The sequence below is a fragment of the Ascidiella aspersa genome, chromosome 8 (assembly GCF_963924565.1).
Source record: "Ascidiella aspersa chromosome 8, kaAscAspe10.2, whole genome shotgun sequence".
In the NCBI taxonomy this organism is placed as follows: Eukaryota; Metazoa; Chordata; class Ascidiacea; order Phlebobranchia; family Ascidiidae; genus Ascidiella; species Ascidiella aspersa.
Window position 1 is genome coordinate 22291628 of NC_139454.1, and position 16647 is coordinate 22308274.

Below are 16647 nucleotides of genomic sequence, written 5' to 3' on the forward strand. Positions count from 1 at the left end.
GGTAGTAACCTGCGTCAAAAATTTCAGTTCAGCTTCGGTTCGACCAATTTTTTTTTTAAACGGTTTATTAAGTTCACTTCACGTACAATATGAGTTGCGTTAAACCTTATATTGTGGTTCAAAAAATCTGGAGAATAAATACCGAATTGCTTTAATATAAGTCCTATGACGTATTTAAAACAAAAGTCATTAAGTGCAGCGTCACATTGATTTTCCGAATTTTCACACTTTGGTCTTTTCCATTCAGCTGCAAGCAACAAGGCGAGGCGGCGCTGGAGTCGAACAACGTTTTTCACCACCTTTTCTACGAGGGCGAGGTCGACATCTACTCCATAAAGGATCCGCTCAAGCGAAACGCGACCATCGGCTTCATCAACAACTTCGGACAGGTGAAAGAATTTGTCAATTTTCCGATTATAATGAGTTTAGCTTTGGTTTTAAAATACTTGACGCCTGGGGGGTGTTACGGTATGTGGGCGCTTAATTATGTTTCGTTATTGAAACTAATTTCTCCCGTGGGGTAATTTGCGATAATGTTACTGTTTTCATTTATGTAAGCGTTTAAATTTGTGCCATAATTTATTTTATATACAAAAACTCAATTTTTAAATGGTTTGATAAGCCCTTTTTTGTGTCATAACTTAGAAATGGGATGTGTGCCTAAATTACAACGATCATTGCTTTATCGCTTTTATCGTGAGTGAAGTTAAGAAAGAAAAGAAAAATAGACAAAATGTTGCATTTCAAACTTTATGGACACATAAACATTGCCATTTTCACCAATAATAAACCTTTTTTATGGACTCATTCAGATTCCGAAGCAGCTTTTCAAGCGTCCTCACCCCCAGAAGAAAGCCAAGGTTGTCAAGCTGCTTCCCGACATCTCACCTGCAAGCTGCGACCGCGTGTTCTATCGCAACCTGGACAACCTTAAGCAGTCGGCCAATCCTATCAAAGGTACGTATCGTAGAGACTTTTCTGAATTAAAGTTTTCGTTAAATAGTTTTGTTAAAATGGGTCGCGGTATGAAAAAGGTGGAAAACCACTGTTTTAGGGGAACTATTAATTTTATAAAATATATCTATCCTAATTTTAATGTACAGGTGTCCATAAAGTCTCTTTACAATTTAAAAAAATATTAAAATGTGAAATGATGAGATATCGCAATGAGGTTTGTTTTGTGTTAATCAGTATTTCAGAAAGTTTCTATTGACACATTAAATACACTTCTAAACATTTAATCAACATTTAATTAAAAATGTCTTTACTTTATTTAATACACTTCTATATGGGCACCATTAGTTGCATGAAGCACATCTAAACGGTTAATTTAGAAATTTTGTCTGAAGCAATAAATTTTAGTGTCAATAAAAACTTTATGAAATACTGATTAACATAAAACAAACCTCATTGCGATATCTCATCATTTCATGTTTTAATATTTTTTTAAATTGTAAAGAGACTTTATGGACACCCTGTATTTTATAATTTATAATATGTTATCTTGGCTCGAGTATTTTTGTCTGAGATAAATCAATTATTAGTAAGCTGATCTATTTGATAGACCTTGACCTGAAAACATCTATTTAAACATTTTTTCCTCACACAGACGGACAGACCTGCATGGGTGTTCTTAAACTTTTGTTGTTTTTGTTTTAGAATCAGAATCGTTTTTTTTATAATAAAAATATGTTGAAACTTTTACCAATTTTTCCGCACAAATTAAAGCATATCCCGATGGATATTGACTACAAGCGATGGCTCTTTTTGAAGAGTATGCCTTATACTTATATCGTGGAAAAATCACCGAGAAAGCTTGACAATTAGGTGTTAATATGGCTGAATATTAATATTCATAAAAATTAATATATTTTCGCTAAAAGTGTGATTGCTGGATTGCAAAAGCCAATATAAGGACTGTACAAAAATTTCAGCTTATTAGTGGCACAATTTTCGGAGATATTACCCCAAAACAATCTCGGTGCGCCAAGTTCGCCTGGTAATCTATTTAATCGTATTGATCATTAATTGTTCACCTTCTTTTTTGCACTTCTACAATACAAAGCTCACTGAGTTGCGTCGTTTATGAAACTTATACCATATTTAAAACCAAAACTAGCCGCAAACTTTATTTTTCACCCAGAATTGCCGGGGCCGGTCGGGGTGATTGTACCCACCGAGAGGGACGTCCTGGCGGTGACCCAGGGGTCCCTGCTGGTCCCGCCCCAGCATACGCGCGCCCTCTCGTGGTCACACCATGACCGCAGTGTCCGAGTCGGCTACTACGAGAGCGAAAAACCGATCCAGGTCAGTAGTCCTTGAAAAATATTTTTTTTGGGGATTTTTTTGATTAACTAAATGATTACGATAAATATGTATTGGAAAGTGGCGGTTTTTGGTGTTTTTCTTTTTTAAATTTTGCGAAAATGTTACATGAAAACCAACATCACGATTTTATTGACTTAATTAAGTTTTCAAGTGACATAAATTAATAAATACAAAAATCAATAAATAAAAAATATTTTCACTGAAGTATTTAACGTAATGTAAGATTAATCGACATCGTAACAACCCTTTCAAAAAAATTTTTGTTCGTATTTTTTTAGTTAACTAAAGGTTCACGATGAGTATTTATTCGAACTGGGGGGATTATGGTTAGGATTTATAATATATGTAATTCTCATTTTCGATTTTGCGAAAATGTTACATAGATTAAAACCAACATCACGATTTTATTGGATTAAATTAGTTTTCAAATTTAATCCAATGATGACATAAATTATTGTAAAAAAATATGTTCACTAAAGTATACATTGGAAATACTTTCTAAACTAAGTAGAAGCGAACAAACTAAAAAGTTAAACTTTCAATTTGAGATTATACACTCGCGTTGTCACTGAGAAATAATTAAAAAAAACGTCCATGACAATATCACCGGTATGCCTCGACCAATAAAAAGTCAATTTATTTTCCTGGCGCGTTCTTTCTGTCGAACGGCGCCCACCCTTTACTGACGTCACCACTTCGTTACGTCATTAGATCTTTGAGAACCTGGGCTGCGGCGAGATCCTTTGCTGCTGTATGCCGACTGAGACCACGCTGATAACCGGGGATCGTAGCACCGTGGTGCATGTGTGGAGACTGCCCGGACTCAAGGACAGAAACAAGACCATGACACTCGTCAAGGTGGGTCTTGTCGTGTTTTTTTTTAATAATTTCCCTGCCGTACATCAGGCTTTGGGTTGCCACATATAGCAAACGCGGTACTAAGTAAAGGTACAAGTAACTCTATTTGAATTACTTGGCCTAGACTAGGACTTGCGCCAATCGCATAGAAGTAAGAATACAATCCAATTTAAAACAAGTCATTTTCTTTTAGAAAATAATAGCCTTTCAGTTTTGCCTTATTAGTAAAATTTAACTATGTTACGAAATTTGAGCTAAGGCTGAATACTTACCCAGAATTAAATGTCATTAATATACTTTACTTTTGGTTTATTACACACGAGTTAATTAAAGTTATATACGTAAACTGTTGCTGAAGTATATACTTCAAAAAAAAAGCATTACAACTTCATTTTTGCTTAAATCTGGCATTAATATCACTATTTTCGGCAGGTCTGTTTGTTTAAACGGTTACACCCCCAATTTGCCAAATAAAAGCACCAGGTTAAGAACTACTGTTTTACACAAATAGTAGAATTTTCGGTAAAAGCAAAAACTACGTTTGCAAACTAATTTTTTGCGCCTTTCCATTCATGAATAAAACTAAAATAAAAATTATTTAGTTCGTCGAACGAGAAAATGAGAAAGTACCTAGAATTGGCCTTAAAATGACGTGCCGTCAATATCCCAACCTTTTCCTTTGTGCTTCCAGTCTCTGTACGGCCACACTGGGCCGGTGACGAGCGTGTGCGCATGCGCGCTGTACGGTATCGTGGTAACGGGGTCGGAGGACGGCTCTTGTATCCTCTGGGATCTTAACCACCTCGCATTCATCCGACAGCTTGAACATGAGAAGACGACCAACGGTGTCTCGCACATCTGCATCAACAGCAAGACCGTGAGTACTATATGGCTGCATGGCTATGACGCCCAAAGCTGAACTTAGCGAAATCGCAAGCCCACAAAGAAATTAAAAATAAATCAAAGAAAAAGTACTATGGCTGGCTTGTATGGATGGTTTTTGTAGGGGGATGCGAAGTCGGGTAAAACAACCCGAGACCGACTTCGGCCAAAAATATAAACTCGATTCCAAATTAGAGCCGATTTCTTTGAGTCTAGAAGCCAGCCTTGGCCCTATACAGTAATGGTTTTTAAAACTGGGCCCGTGTACACCTTCGGGTTACGAGAACTAGTTTTAGCCTTTCCTAAGGCCTAATTGAAATATTAGTGCCAATATTTATTAATATAATGAATTTTAAAAAAAAAAAAAAAATAGTTTATTTAAAAATAAACGATTTGGCACCTTCTTAAATATATTAGACTACATTTTAGTTTCACATTTGCTAAACCGAAAACAGCAATATATGAAGTTTCTATTGCGTCAATTTATAACGTAGATTCTAAAAAAATGTATGCCTTCCCTGGTCCACGCAAACCAAGAAACTATTTAGAAGTCCCCGTTAAAAAACTTTCAGATTCCCTGCTCTACAACCTGTATTGCACTCATTCACGTAACTAAAATAGGGTAATTAAAACTTCATTTAACCCACAATAGTAACATAATACGTGATTTAAAAATATTCCACCATATGCTACTCAACCTTTGCAATTTAAAATTGGACGCCCTATCAGTTTCGAATTTAGTCTGCACATGCGCACGCCGGACTCGGACTCTGGTAGTTGTCGTCTTACTCGAGTTCCGAGTCCGACTGATATGACTTCAGACCTTACTTGTTAAGTTTGATGACGCATTTTTTCAAAACGTGAGCAAGGGGGCAAATAATATGTTTAGAGCCAATGAAAGAAGGCCATCACTCACGAACGGTTAAGAACGTCTGTTCTAGACTATACAACAGTAGGATAACTAATACTCGGATTGTTTCCTTTCAAAAACGCTCGTTTGTTACGTCACACAGGGCGACATAGTGACGTGTGCGGGAGCGGACCTGTGCCTGTGGTCGGTGAATGGTGAGCTAATCGCCCAGGCCAGCGCCTTGTCGTTCAACTCGCGCCATCAGATGATCACCGCACTCGCCGTGTGCAGCCTCAACGAGTGGGACCCGGACTCGGTGGTTGCAACGGGTCATGCCGACGGATACGTTCGGGTGAGTTTGATTTTAACTCGAAAATTTTCACGCATTAGTTTTGTTTTTTTCTTTTAACTCGAAAGTTGGTGTTTTTTTTGTTCTTTTCCGCTGTTTAACGTTTTTGTATAGTTAGTATTATTTAATTCAAGCTTCACAATTCAACTTCACTATCATTTATCTGGAAATATTTGTTCTTCGGAAGCTAACTTCAACAAATATCATAAAATATTTGGTTTACAATGCTTCGCATATTATATATCTGCTTTGTATTACATGTACTGGAGTTTTGCTATGGAGTTTGATTGGTTTATTAAAAATGGCAAAAAAATATTGTTTTTTTCCGACGATTATGTGCATTTTAGTAAAAAAGTGTCACAGTTTAACTCTAAAGGTGTGCTTGGCGCCAAAAATATCTGTATTTTTATAGGTTAATTCTTAATATTTCTTGTGTTTTGTTAGTCGTTACCCTGACGTGCTGCTAAAAATTAAGTTACAAACATTTAAAATGTGCCAGTTTCTCTTTCAAATATACCGCAAAAAAACTTAACTTAATAGCTTAAATGCAATGCTTTGATATTTCACCCACAAACTGTAAAAACGTTGTCTGTTTAGTTTTGGTCGCTGGATCACCTCAAGGTCACCGACACTGTGACCTCTCTGATTGACGTCACTTCGAACCCCGGAAAGCCAAAGGTATTGGATTTAAAGAGAAATACTTTATAAACTCCAGCAAAAGTTGTAGTTATATTCAGGGGCGGATCCACGATTTTGCTGAAGATCGGAATAAGTTACACCATATTATGACGTCATAAACAAGCAACTATGGATGTCCGATACTAGTAGACCTTTAATTCCGATACCGATACCCGGTATTTTATACATAAGTGTAGCAAACCAATACGATACCAAATGACGTCATAAATATTCTAAAACAAGCGACCCAATATGACACCAAATGACGTCATAAATATTCTAAAACAAGCGACCCAATACGATACCAAATGACGTCATAAATATTCTAAAACAAGCGACCCAATATGACACCAAATGACGTCATAAATATTCTTAAACAAGCGACCCAATATGATACCAAATGACGTCATAAATATTCTTAAACAAGCGACCCAATATGACACCAAATGACGTCATAAATATTCTAAAACAAGCGACCCAATACGATACCAAATGACGTCATAAATATTCTTAAACAAGCAATATAAATGCGATTGAAACGTGCAAAGGCCATTATGTTTTCAAGTTGTTAGGCAAATTTTGCTTTAACGTTAGGAAGTTTTGTTAGTCAGTTAGCTAATCGAGTGTAAATATATTCAATTCGGTTCAGACAGGTTCGTGTGTTGGAGAGATAAATTTGACCATTTTTGTAGTTTCGAATATTAAGTAATCGACCTAAATGGAGTTGTCAATAGTTTGTGGGTTATTTTACTTTCTGTTTCGAAAAACCTAATTTTTTTTAATTTTTTGCGAGACGAGCTCAATTTAAATAACAGTTTTGTCAACTTGGACTTGGACGAAAAAGTAATCCCCCTTCATCAACTATTATGTACACAAACATATTTTATATATGACAACAGTAAGCGCTATTAAACTGTTTGCACTTCGGGCGACGTTTTTCCATTCAGCCTTACGACATGTTTATCAAAATCAACTTGATAAATGTTGACATTCAAGCACCAGCAATTTGTTGTGTTACTAATGCAAAAAGTTTATGTAATTATAACAGGTAATGGCTTCAGTTTGCAGTGTTGTAAACAAGTCATTTCAAAATGACTTCAGTCCCAGTCAAGTCATTTGAAAAATAACTTAAGTCCAAGTCAATAACAAGTCAAGTCCCAGTCAAGTCAATATGACATCAAGTCAATTTCAAGTCGTGTCACTGACATAAAAGTAAACTGTCAAACCATTTAAATTGGTAAACTCGTCCGATTACGAGCAACAATTTAACTAAAAAATAACACAAACGCAATATACAGCAATAAGAGTGTTTAATGTGCAAAACTTGAGATAAAATTGAATGAAAAACACTTCAATGACTAAAAGTCCAAGTCAAGTCATTTGTCCAAAAGACTTATATTAAGTCAAGTCATTTAAAAACAGTGACTTAAGTATACTAAATGATTTTAGTCTTTACAACACTGTCAGTTTGTTTATGATTAAACTGGAGTAACACGACCAAAGCTAATCGCTCTTGTCTTCAGGATGTGATCAGTCTTCGCGGCCTCAACCCCGACACCGTGTCTCTCACCTCGATTGGGGAAATCACCGAACTACCCTGGAACGACGTACCCCCGGTGGAGGTGGCGGCCAGCTCTGACCCCCCTGACCAAGCATCCCCCGAAAAGCCAGGCCTGGACGGCGGCGCCGATGCCAAAAGTAAATTTGCGTTAGGGTTTTGTGTTTGGAGTTGCTCAATCTGCGAAAATCCTGCAATGCGTTGACTTAAAAAATAGATTTTTGTGGATGCCACCGAACTGAAATCCAGAAAAACTCATCGGAAAAAAAGTCACAAAATAAAAACTTTTTTTTTATTGTCTCACTAAACAAGCAACACCAAGCTTGGTAATATTTTTTTTGTTTCACGTTTGACATTCCAGCAATTGTACCTTTGTTAGACAGGCAAAGCACTAAAATAATGAAAACTCGCCAATATTTGCTCCAGTGTTTTTGTTCCTCGCACAAATGCGGTTCGCATTTTTAAGCCGCGTCATGTTTTTTTTTTATTTTTGTAAAAAGCAGTTTCCCCGTTGCAGGTTTTGTTTGGAAAACGCAGCTTGTCCTGAAAGGAAAGCTCGAAGTTTCTCCTTTTCCCAATCAAGCCGGCCATTCGGTTCTGCCTAAAGTGACCAGCATTACTGTATCAAAGTAGGTGCTTTGAAGTTAGTTCATAAATATGTTTCATTTCTAAACGGAGTCAAGGATCGAAATGCGTTAGTAAAGTTAAGACAGGACTCAAAATCAAACTGATTAATTTCCTTTTTAAAACCGAGTTTAAGTTTTTTGTAAAGTAAATTCCAAAATATTGCTACGGCTAACGTCCAGGGTAAGTAATCACAATATTTATAGCCTGTTTTGCCATGAAATGACATTTTTCGAAATTTTACAAACCTCTAATTAAAATAAAATAAAAAATATTGCCCGGAACGGTCAAAGTTTTAAGGGAGCCTATTCGTCCTAATAATTTTGTTACTAAATTTAAGATCCTCTGGCTTAGAGTCTGGTATCCAGATAAATTTATAAAAGATAAGCGATTTTGATAAAGATTGGCAATTTCATTTTGCCAAAGCTTTGCCATAATTGGCTGTGATTGTTTTCAGAGCACAATAGCATCAAAAGGGTGGGGCTTCGGCTCTATTTTCCACATTTTAAATGTTGTTTGAAATTTCAGTCCCCTTTGAGGTATTTCAATGGACGTTGACCTCGCAGTATTACATTTTACTTCAAGTACTTGAAATAATGATCTATGTTTTTCAGGGACCATCAGAAATTTTACGTCGGCGACGAACAGGGCCGCGTATTTTCCTGGACTTCAAGTTAATCCGGCGCCGATCGGATTATCCCGCTCGCGTCGCCAAAAAAAAACTTTTAATACAACTCGTTCGAGGTGCAATAGCGGACTTTTTTTATTGTGAAAAAGTCACCAGATTCTGCTGTCCCAAAACTACTAGTCAAAAAAGCAAAACAAAGTATTTTAACCCGTTTTTTTACATTCAACAATGCAGTGGTATTGCTATTAAATAGAGTAACTAGTGTCAGTGTTTTTATGCAAATTGCTTCATTTTTTCCCGTGCCATGCTTGCTTGTATCTGCTTTTATTTATTCGTATTTTCTTTTTTCGCTATGCGTCGACGTCGTGCACTGTTTTCCCCAACTTTATTTTTCTCTCTCTCTCTCCCCTCTATAGTCCATTATCTTGTTGCGTCTCCTCGCCCTATCCATGATTTTCATATTACAATAAACTGTCGTGAAGATTTTTTTTCGAGTCGCGCTGTTTATGAGTTAAAAGAGGCTTATGAGCCGATTACAACATAAATGAGGCAGAGATTGTGTCTTCGAATTGAATTTAGAGTCTAATTAACTTTGCAAAAAATACCACTTCAGGTCCCAATCCAAATAATTAATTGGGGACACACACAATAAGACCTAAACAGCAGCAACACATAAAGCAGAGAAATCAATATAATGCCGTAGTATTAATACCAACGAAATAATAAATCCAAATACGTAGTAATATCCACGACAGAATAATAACTTAATCGTCTGAATAAGACATAAACCTGTCGGAATAGGTCCCAAATTCAATGAGGCCTCAATGGCCAAAAATGCCCGAAGCTGTCGGTACAGGGTACGTTACGATAGGTGACCATGCGTCTGGCATCGGCCGTTTTGGTGTCGACGTTTGGGAGCCCTAGTTTGAATGGCGACGGTATTACGACTTTACTAAGGCTTGGCTGTTTTGGTATTGATTTTTTTGGCTTAGGGTTGACATTTTTAGGGGAGTTAAGTATGGACTTTTAGGGGTGGAGTTTGGGGTTAGGAAAAGTGTTGTATAGGCTTGATTCTGGCCATTTAGTATAAAAAACAACTTACTCGCCAAATAGCTTTGCCGCGGGCCATTAAAACTACTATTTAGGAGCGCGCCAAAATGAACTTTCATCCAAAAACATCCTTAATTTGCAGTGAGAAAACTATTAGATATTCTATACACTACTCTATGGAATGATGCCCTTACAAAAAAGTAAAGATAATAATAACGCAAACAGCGAAAATTGGAATATGTATAGCTTGACTTATCAAAGTATTTGTAGTAGTTTCATGCTGAAGTAAGTAAACTGCTGTTTTGACAGGTTCAGGTTTGTTGTTTAACTATGTAGTGGTCAGCAACATACTTTCCAAGGGCATTCAACAAACCGCGTATGTAATGATTAAAGGAGACACTAACCCAATCTAATAAATTTAATAAGTCTAATTAAATAAAGGGTAAATGACGGATTGGTTGAACTTAGATAGATAGTAAATTCCGTTAAAATTTAATTATTCAACAATTTATGCCCATTTTTCACTGACAAGCCAACAACCCGACTGGTTTGTTTTTGTGTAGTGTTTACACCTGACAATTACAGTGTACAGTGTACACCCCACGCGCAGCAAGCGTGTTTTCACCACGTGATTTCTGGCATGATCGACTGATTGTGTAATGTCTAGCAATTACAGAACAATTGCGTCATGTGCTTCCTGCATAAGTGTAACCTGTGGCGTTCTGCGAGTACTGTGACTGCAAAGGGGTTTAAAAGAAAGTCTAATCATTTCACAACGACTTGATAAAGGTGAAAGCGCAGCAGAGTAGCTTTAATTTTAAGCTTTCCTTAGGTGAAGGTAAACACATTTCTATTGATTTAAGAACTACGGAACGAGCTGTTGGCAACGCAGTAGAGTAGCCCTGCAAAAAGCTTTCGTTAGTAACTGCTGATCTAGGTTGTGAAGTTTGCGTTAAAGCTCGTACTGCGTTCATTGGGTTTCATATTTCGACAGAGCAAAGTAATTCTTACCATAATCCTTGTTTAATCATCGGTTTGGTCATTTCACCATCTGTCAGTGTTGTAAACAAGTCATTTTAAAAAGACTTAAGTCCCAGTCAAGTTATTTGTAAAATAACTTAAGTCCAAGTCAAGTCCAAGTCTAAGTCATCAGTTGCGCAAGTCAAGTCCCAGTCAAGGCATAATTAGAGCAAATCAACTTCAAGTCATGTCCTTGTCATAAAAATAACACGTTAAACCCATTAGAATTTTAACTCGTATGATTATGAACAATAACTGAACTAAAAAATAAGAAAAAGGGAACATAGAGCAAGCAATTTGTTTTTTGTGCAAAAATTTGGACTTTATTTGAAAAAATACTTCAAGAAATGCTTTATTTCAACCCAAGTCATTTGTTTAAAAGACTTAAGTCAAGTTAAGTCATTTGTCCGAAAGACTTAAGTCAAGTCAAATCATTTAAAAACACTGACTTAAGTGCACTTAAGTCAAGTCATTGACTTAAGTCATTACAACACTGCCAACTGTCAGACAAAAAACAGACATTTTTGAGTATGGCCATCAATAAGGAAATGTAGATGTCTAACTCAAGATTGCTATAGCGACCTAAACTAGTGTTTCTCAAACTTTTTTCACGCGGAACAGATATCAAGCAAAAGTTTAACAGCGAAGCTTTGGTGAACTCATTCTCTTTTGTAAACTTTTTGCAAGCTTGAAGGGAACAAAACACAAATATGACTAAACATTAGTAAGTTCAAATTTATTTGATATAAGCCAAATCAACGTGTATATGTACGCCCCGGTAATCAAGAACGAATTTCGATTTTTATTGCGGGGTCAGGGGGGATTGGACATTTTCGTCAGAAACGAAGTCATGCAATTAAGTCATAATGTGACGTCGTAATACAAGTAGCCCGAGGAAACTTCTTGCTCCCTGCGGTAAACTCGTGCCACGTTAATAGGTCGTTGAAGCCCAAACGCCACGCAGTGCGTTTACCCTGCAATACTTGGCCGAAACATGCCGCCTAAAACCAAAACATGCTGCCTAATACCAAAACATGCCGCCTAATACCAAAACATGCCGCCTAATATTATCATAATGCAACTCTAACAGCTTAAGTTTACTTGCGATCGGAAACAACTAAAAATAAAATACTTTTTAAACGACTAATAGAAATCGAGCACATTACAATGGATCATATCATATAAATGGCGGAGTACATAATGCGAGGAAAATTGACCTTTATCCATTTAAGTCACCTGATAATTAGTTACACTTGACACTTACACCATTTTTTCCCTTCGTTATGGTGATACGAGAAACCGAAAACCAATGAAGGCAGTCGGGCTTTGGGAGAGCTTGAACATCATTTGGAGACTTTTGCAATTTACGTTCCAGCCCCTTTTTAGACGTTGGACGCTTTTTATTGATTTACGTATTTTATTGTTGTACTTACAGTTCGTTAATATTATTACAGTATCGACACTCCGTGTAGCGCTTGGCATTCGGCAGGTCTTTTAAGCTGTAGTTTTGGCGTAACAGTAACACCTCGGCAACGTTAAACTTAAACAAAATAAACAAACTGTCGACGCTTTTAAGGTTACTGCTTTATGACGTCACGTTAAAATGTAAATTTGTGACGTCACGTATGAAAATAACTGTTATGTCCCCTACTCCCCCCAAAAAGAAAATTCCTGAATCCGGGCCTGGGCTACTCATATTGTGAAACTCGACTAAACAGAATACCGAGAGAAAAATTAAAATTTAAGATTATTGCGTTGGATAGGGTTTGATAAAAGCCTAAATGGATCCTTGCACACTCGAAATCTGACTGTCTGTACAATACTATCTGCATTTTTAAAAGAAAAACTATACACGTTATTACTTGTAGGTTTTAGAGTGTTCTTTCTAGGAAACTTAGAGCTGATTTAAGATGAAAGTTATTGGAAGTGGCTTTATGAAAACGGGAACAAAGTCGTTAAGCCGTGCGCTAACGATTCTCGGCTACAAGACATACCATATAGATGAGCAGATGTTTTACTTGGGAGACCAGCTGCTGAAAGCGCTAAACGAAGGTTGCACGACCGAAGAGTTTCGCGAAATGTTTAAGGACGTTGATGCGATCACCGATCTACCTTCGGCCAAACTTTGGGAGCAAATTCACGAAGCTTTTCCCGACGCCAAGGTATACCTGGAGATTTTTTTCTTTTTTTGTCCAAGAGAAATCTGTTTTGTATAACTTGTACTTTGATTGCGAAGATCAAGGTTTTCAAAAAATAAAAGGTAACTGGCTTTAATATGTCATTATTACTGGTGGCACGCTAACCAGGGGTGTGGGGTTCGGACTCGGGTCTCCAAGGAGTCCGTTTATTTTGCTGGATTCAGATTCGGTACTTAAGTTAGACTGCGTAAAACTACCCGAGTCCGACGTGCGCATGCGCAGTACCAAGTTTCGAAATTATTGAGGCTGAAAAATAAATTGTGAAATAGCACGTGAAGGAAAAAAATATGAAAGATGAAATAGCACGTGGTAGAATATAAAGCACCTATTGTGGAGAAATGAATTATACGACACCCGTAGGAGTGGTTTGCCGAATATCCACCTTATTTTAGTTTTGTAAATGGTTGAAAATCAGGTGTACAGTCGGAGCCGGACTTATGGCTCGGTGTAACCGATTCATTTGGCCGGAGTCGTACTCTAGTCATTTTTAACCGACTTCACAGTCCTGACGTTAACAAAGTATATGGCGAATATGATCATTCAAATTACGAGTTGATTTAAAATTGTGTTTTTATTATTTAAACGAACGCCGATACGGATACGAAATATTACTCCGACTATACATTAGATTACACAGTTTCATTAACAACCACATCCTAAAGACTGCTAACCGAACAAATATGGATAATCTTCTCTTTTTTCTTTGCAGATAATCCACTGCGAGCGAGCAACTGACGAGGAGTGGACAAGAAGTTTCGAGAACCATATCAACTCTTTTAGAGAAAAAAGATTTTTCCAGCTGCTTACGCTTATTACACCCGCAGGATGGAGATTGAGAAACTTTATCGGTGCTACATGTAAGTAATCAATAAATTAACATCCATTAGGGCGATTGATGCATAGAAAAACAATGTAGACCAGCTGCATATAGAATTTGTAAAAGCCACATCCCACAATTGTTTACCTGTCTATTTTCGGTCTTTAACGCATAACATCTTGCTTTTTAAGTCAAACCCCTTTAGCCATACTAAAAACTCGGAAAAAAATGTCATTTGTTCTTATCTGTTTAAGACAGGGGTTCTTAAACTTTTTTTACCGCGGACCCCTAAAATATTTTTTTGCTTTGCATGGATCCCGGTAGGCAAGAAATTCTCAAAAATGACGTCACAATACAAATAAATTTCATAACTCTGTTTATTTCGGTCCGAAAAATGTGAAAGTTAAATGGAGTCTAACTATACATTCAGTGCAAAACCGTTTAATTTTTAATTAAAGTGTTTTCTTTTAAAAATTAATTACTTTAAGTATACACTAGTTCTTTAATTAGGCCTTCATGGACCCTCTTAAACTAGTTCATGGATCCCCAAGGGGTCCATGGACCCCAGTTTAAGAACCCCTGGTTTAAGATTCGTTGTCTTGTATCCGTTAAACTGCCTCAGCTGATATAAAATCATGCAGGGATTTCCGATACTTGACATTTTACTCCGTTACCGATACCCGATATTTTGGACAAAAAGTATCGCTTATCGATCCAACAACAAACGACGTTAAAAAAGATGAAATTAGAACGTATGGAGTTATTTTTTCCAGATTAGTTTGCAATGTTTAGTTACAGCTGTTAACCTATTAATTTTTAAAAAAATTCCTTTTAAAGATAAAAATACCGCATTGAATTTCGAATCCTCGCTGAGATTCCTATATTTATTTGTATCGGACTGGCATCGATACTATCCTACTATCGAACGAAGACCGATATTACCACTTGGCATCAGGTATCGGCTCCGATCCGATATTATCGAACATCCTTAATCACTAAACATGAAAAAAGTCACAATTCATACTTCTAAAGTTGTCTTTTTTTTGTTTCTAATGCTGTTGAAATCTCCACAGTTGACCTTCTCGAGGTGCATGTGCGCCGTTTGTAAATAGTCTTGGCTTCGTCGCGACGCTCAAACGCTTGTTCACTAATCAAATAACCATTGCACTTAATTGCACATAAAAATGGCGACCGCATCATAAGCATTTTGGCCGGATAGATAACTTTTACCATCGGGCCATTTTTTTTTCAGTGCGAGTGGCCGTTTCCGCGCCGGAACCAAGCTTGTTTTCAGGTACACCTCCTAATCTCCAGGTGGCCACGATGAGATACCGGGAACATAATTCCAGAGTGCGCCAGGTAAGATGAGTATTATAAACAGATATACGCAATTGATTCGGCCAATAAATGCTATGGCACTGTAGATCCCCTTCTATGAGGTTGCTTGTACTAACAGATTGAGCAAGCATTGGCGCATGGTTGTTTCTCGACTCGTTCCCTTCTGAGCCTGCATAGCTCAGTTGGTAGAGCGACGGTCCCGGCTTGACCGGAGGTCGTGAGTTCGAACCTCACTGCAGGCTAGTTGTTTTTCTAGTCTGCTCTGCTTGCATCATAGATCAACAGATTCGGTGAGTCTGCGATGGCTTTCGGTGTATTGATTCGGCCAGCTTAGAATTAATTTCATAACAACAAGTTACGTTAGAGAGCCGCGTTACAATTTTGTACGAAAACTTGCAACCATAGACCTTCAATGAACAAATTAGCAAACTGAAAGTATAATCATCCTATTATTTTAAAATTCCCGAAAACACATATTCTGCGTTGACAATCTGTCAATTCCTTTTACTGCTATTTGACTCTGGTAATTTCATATAAATGGTGTATTTTTGATATGTATCATTTCAATGCGTAATTGTTCGCATTTCAATGCGTAATTTGTTCAATTCTTAAGTTAGGTCAAATGTAATCTGAGTGTATCAGTAAAAAATAATTAAACGAAAAACGATTAAAAACAAGCGCTACAGCGCCTTTACATTTATTGGACTTTGACCTAATAAAAATTGAATATTTGCATGAGGTCATCTCAAGTAGGTTTTCACGTTTACTTGTTAAGTTGTGTTATTTTACAAAAAAGGAGGTGGAATATTTTAACAAATTTTCAGATCGCTCCGAAGAATAAAACGCTCTTCTTCGACCCCAAAGACGGTTGGGAACCTCTCTGCGAGTTTTTAGAAGTTGCTGTACCCCAAGAACCATTTCCACACCTCAACAAGAAAGGCTCAGTTAGTAAAGACATGGCCAATTCCCAACTGTTTAAACGGTTACGCAGAGAAATGAGTATTGCCGTTCCATCGCTGACAGTGTTATGTGCATTACTTGTTTACTATTTGTTGTGATTCTTTTTTGAACCGTTTCGCTTCATGATTAAACTTTGATGTTTTAAAAAATACAAATTTCGCCCAAATGATTTTGGTGGAAAAACAACATCATTCCAAGCAGCCTTATGCAAACTCTGGGCTATTCGCGTACCAAATGCAATTATTGAAATAAATAACAACATATTTCTTTCTAGTAAAAAAAACAGAGGATATAGCATTTTAAGAGGATCCAAAAAAACTTGCAAACAGCAACAATAAGTGGTAGTGACAAAATATTAAAGTTGCAACTACAGAAGAGCCACAAACAAATGGAGTACACCAATAACAGTTCAAGCAGTGCTGAATCATCTTTATTATGTGTGAGTTCAGAGTTATCACCACAAGAAGACACATCAAGCAATGTTTCTTTGGAACCCTGATTTTGTAACA

At 37.0% G+C, this 16647-nt stretch overlaps 2 protein-coding genes and 1 non-coding gene across 3 annotated transcripts in view; all 3 read left to right on the plus strand.

Annotated features, from left to right (window-relative positions):
* LOC146136888 (WD repeat and FYVE domain-containing protein 3-like) overlaps nt 1–9241 on the plus strand; it is a 78617-nt gene extending 69376 nt beyond the window's left edge. Inside the window, exons 59-68 of the mRNA XM_083394928.1 lie at nt 248–389; nt 813–957; nt 2144–2307; nt 3040–3186; nt 3878–4063; nt 5082–5270; nt 5865–5945; nt 7469–7643; nt 8021–8132; nt 8742–9241. Coding sequence (XP_083251054.1) covers nt 248–389; nt 813–957; nt 2144–2307; nt 3040–3186; nt 3878–4063; nt 5082–5270; nt 5865–5945; nt 7469–7643; nt 8021–8132; nt 8742–8805 — 1405 coding nt within the window. The 3' untranslated portion in view covers nt 8806–9241. The remainder of the gene's footprint in view (nt 1–247; nt 390–812; nt 958–2143; nt 2308–3039; nt 3187–3877; nt 4064–5081; nt 5271–5864; nt 5946–7468; nt 7644–8020; nt 8133–8741) is intronic.
* A 3467-nt stretch (nt 9242–12708) lies between these two features.
* LOC146136889 (uncharacterized) lies at nt 12709–16291 on the plus strand. The gene is made up of 4 exons (XM_083395916.1): nt 12709–12987; nt 13733–13880; nt 15093–15199; nt 16003–16291. The coding sequence occupies exons 1-4, from the start codon at nt 12736–12738 to the stop codon at nt 16234–16236; spliced, it is 741 nt and encodes a 246-aa protein (XP_083252042.1). The 5' UTR covers nt 12709–12735; the 3' UTR covers nt 16237–16291.
* Trnaa-ggc (transfer RNA alanine (anticodon GGC)) lies at nt 15346–15420 on the plus strand. The gene has a single exon. It is a non-coding gene; the product is annotated as a tRNA-Ala (tRNA).
* Nucleotides 16292–16647: the final 356 nt, after the last annotated feature.

What these genes read in the sequence shown, in the direction of transcription:
- LOC146136889 (XM_083395916.1), top strand. Translation starts at nt 12,736, where the DNA reads ATGAAAGTTATTGGAAGTGGCTTTATGAAAACGGGAACAAAGTCGTTA. An exon ending in AAGCTTTTCCCGACGCCAAG is followed by an intron (nt 12,988 to 13,732) that starts GTATACCTGGAG and finishes TTTTCTTTGCAG; the next exon opens with ATAATCCACTGCGAGCGAGC. An exon ending in AAACTTTATCGGTGCTACAT is followed by an intron (nt 13,881 to 15,092) that starts GTAAGTAATCAA and finishes TTTTTTTTTCAG; the next exon opens with TGCGAGTGGCCGTTTCCGCG.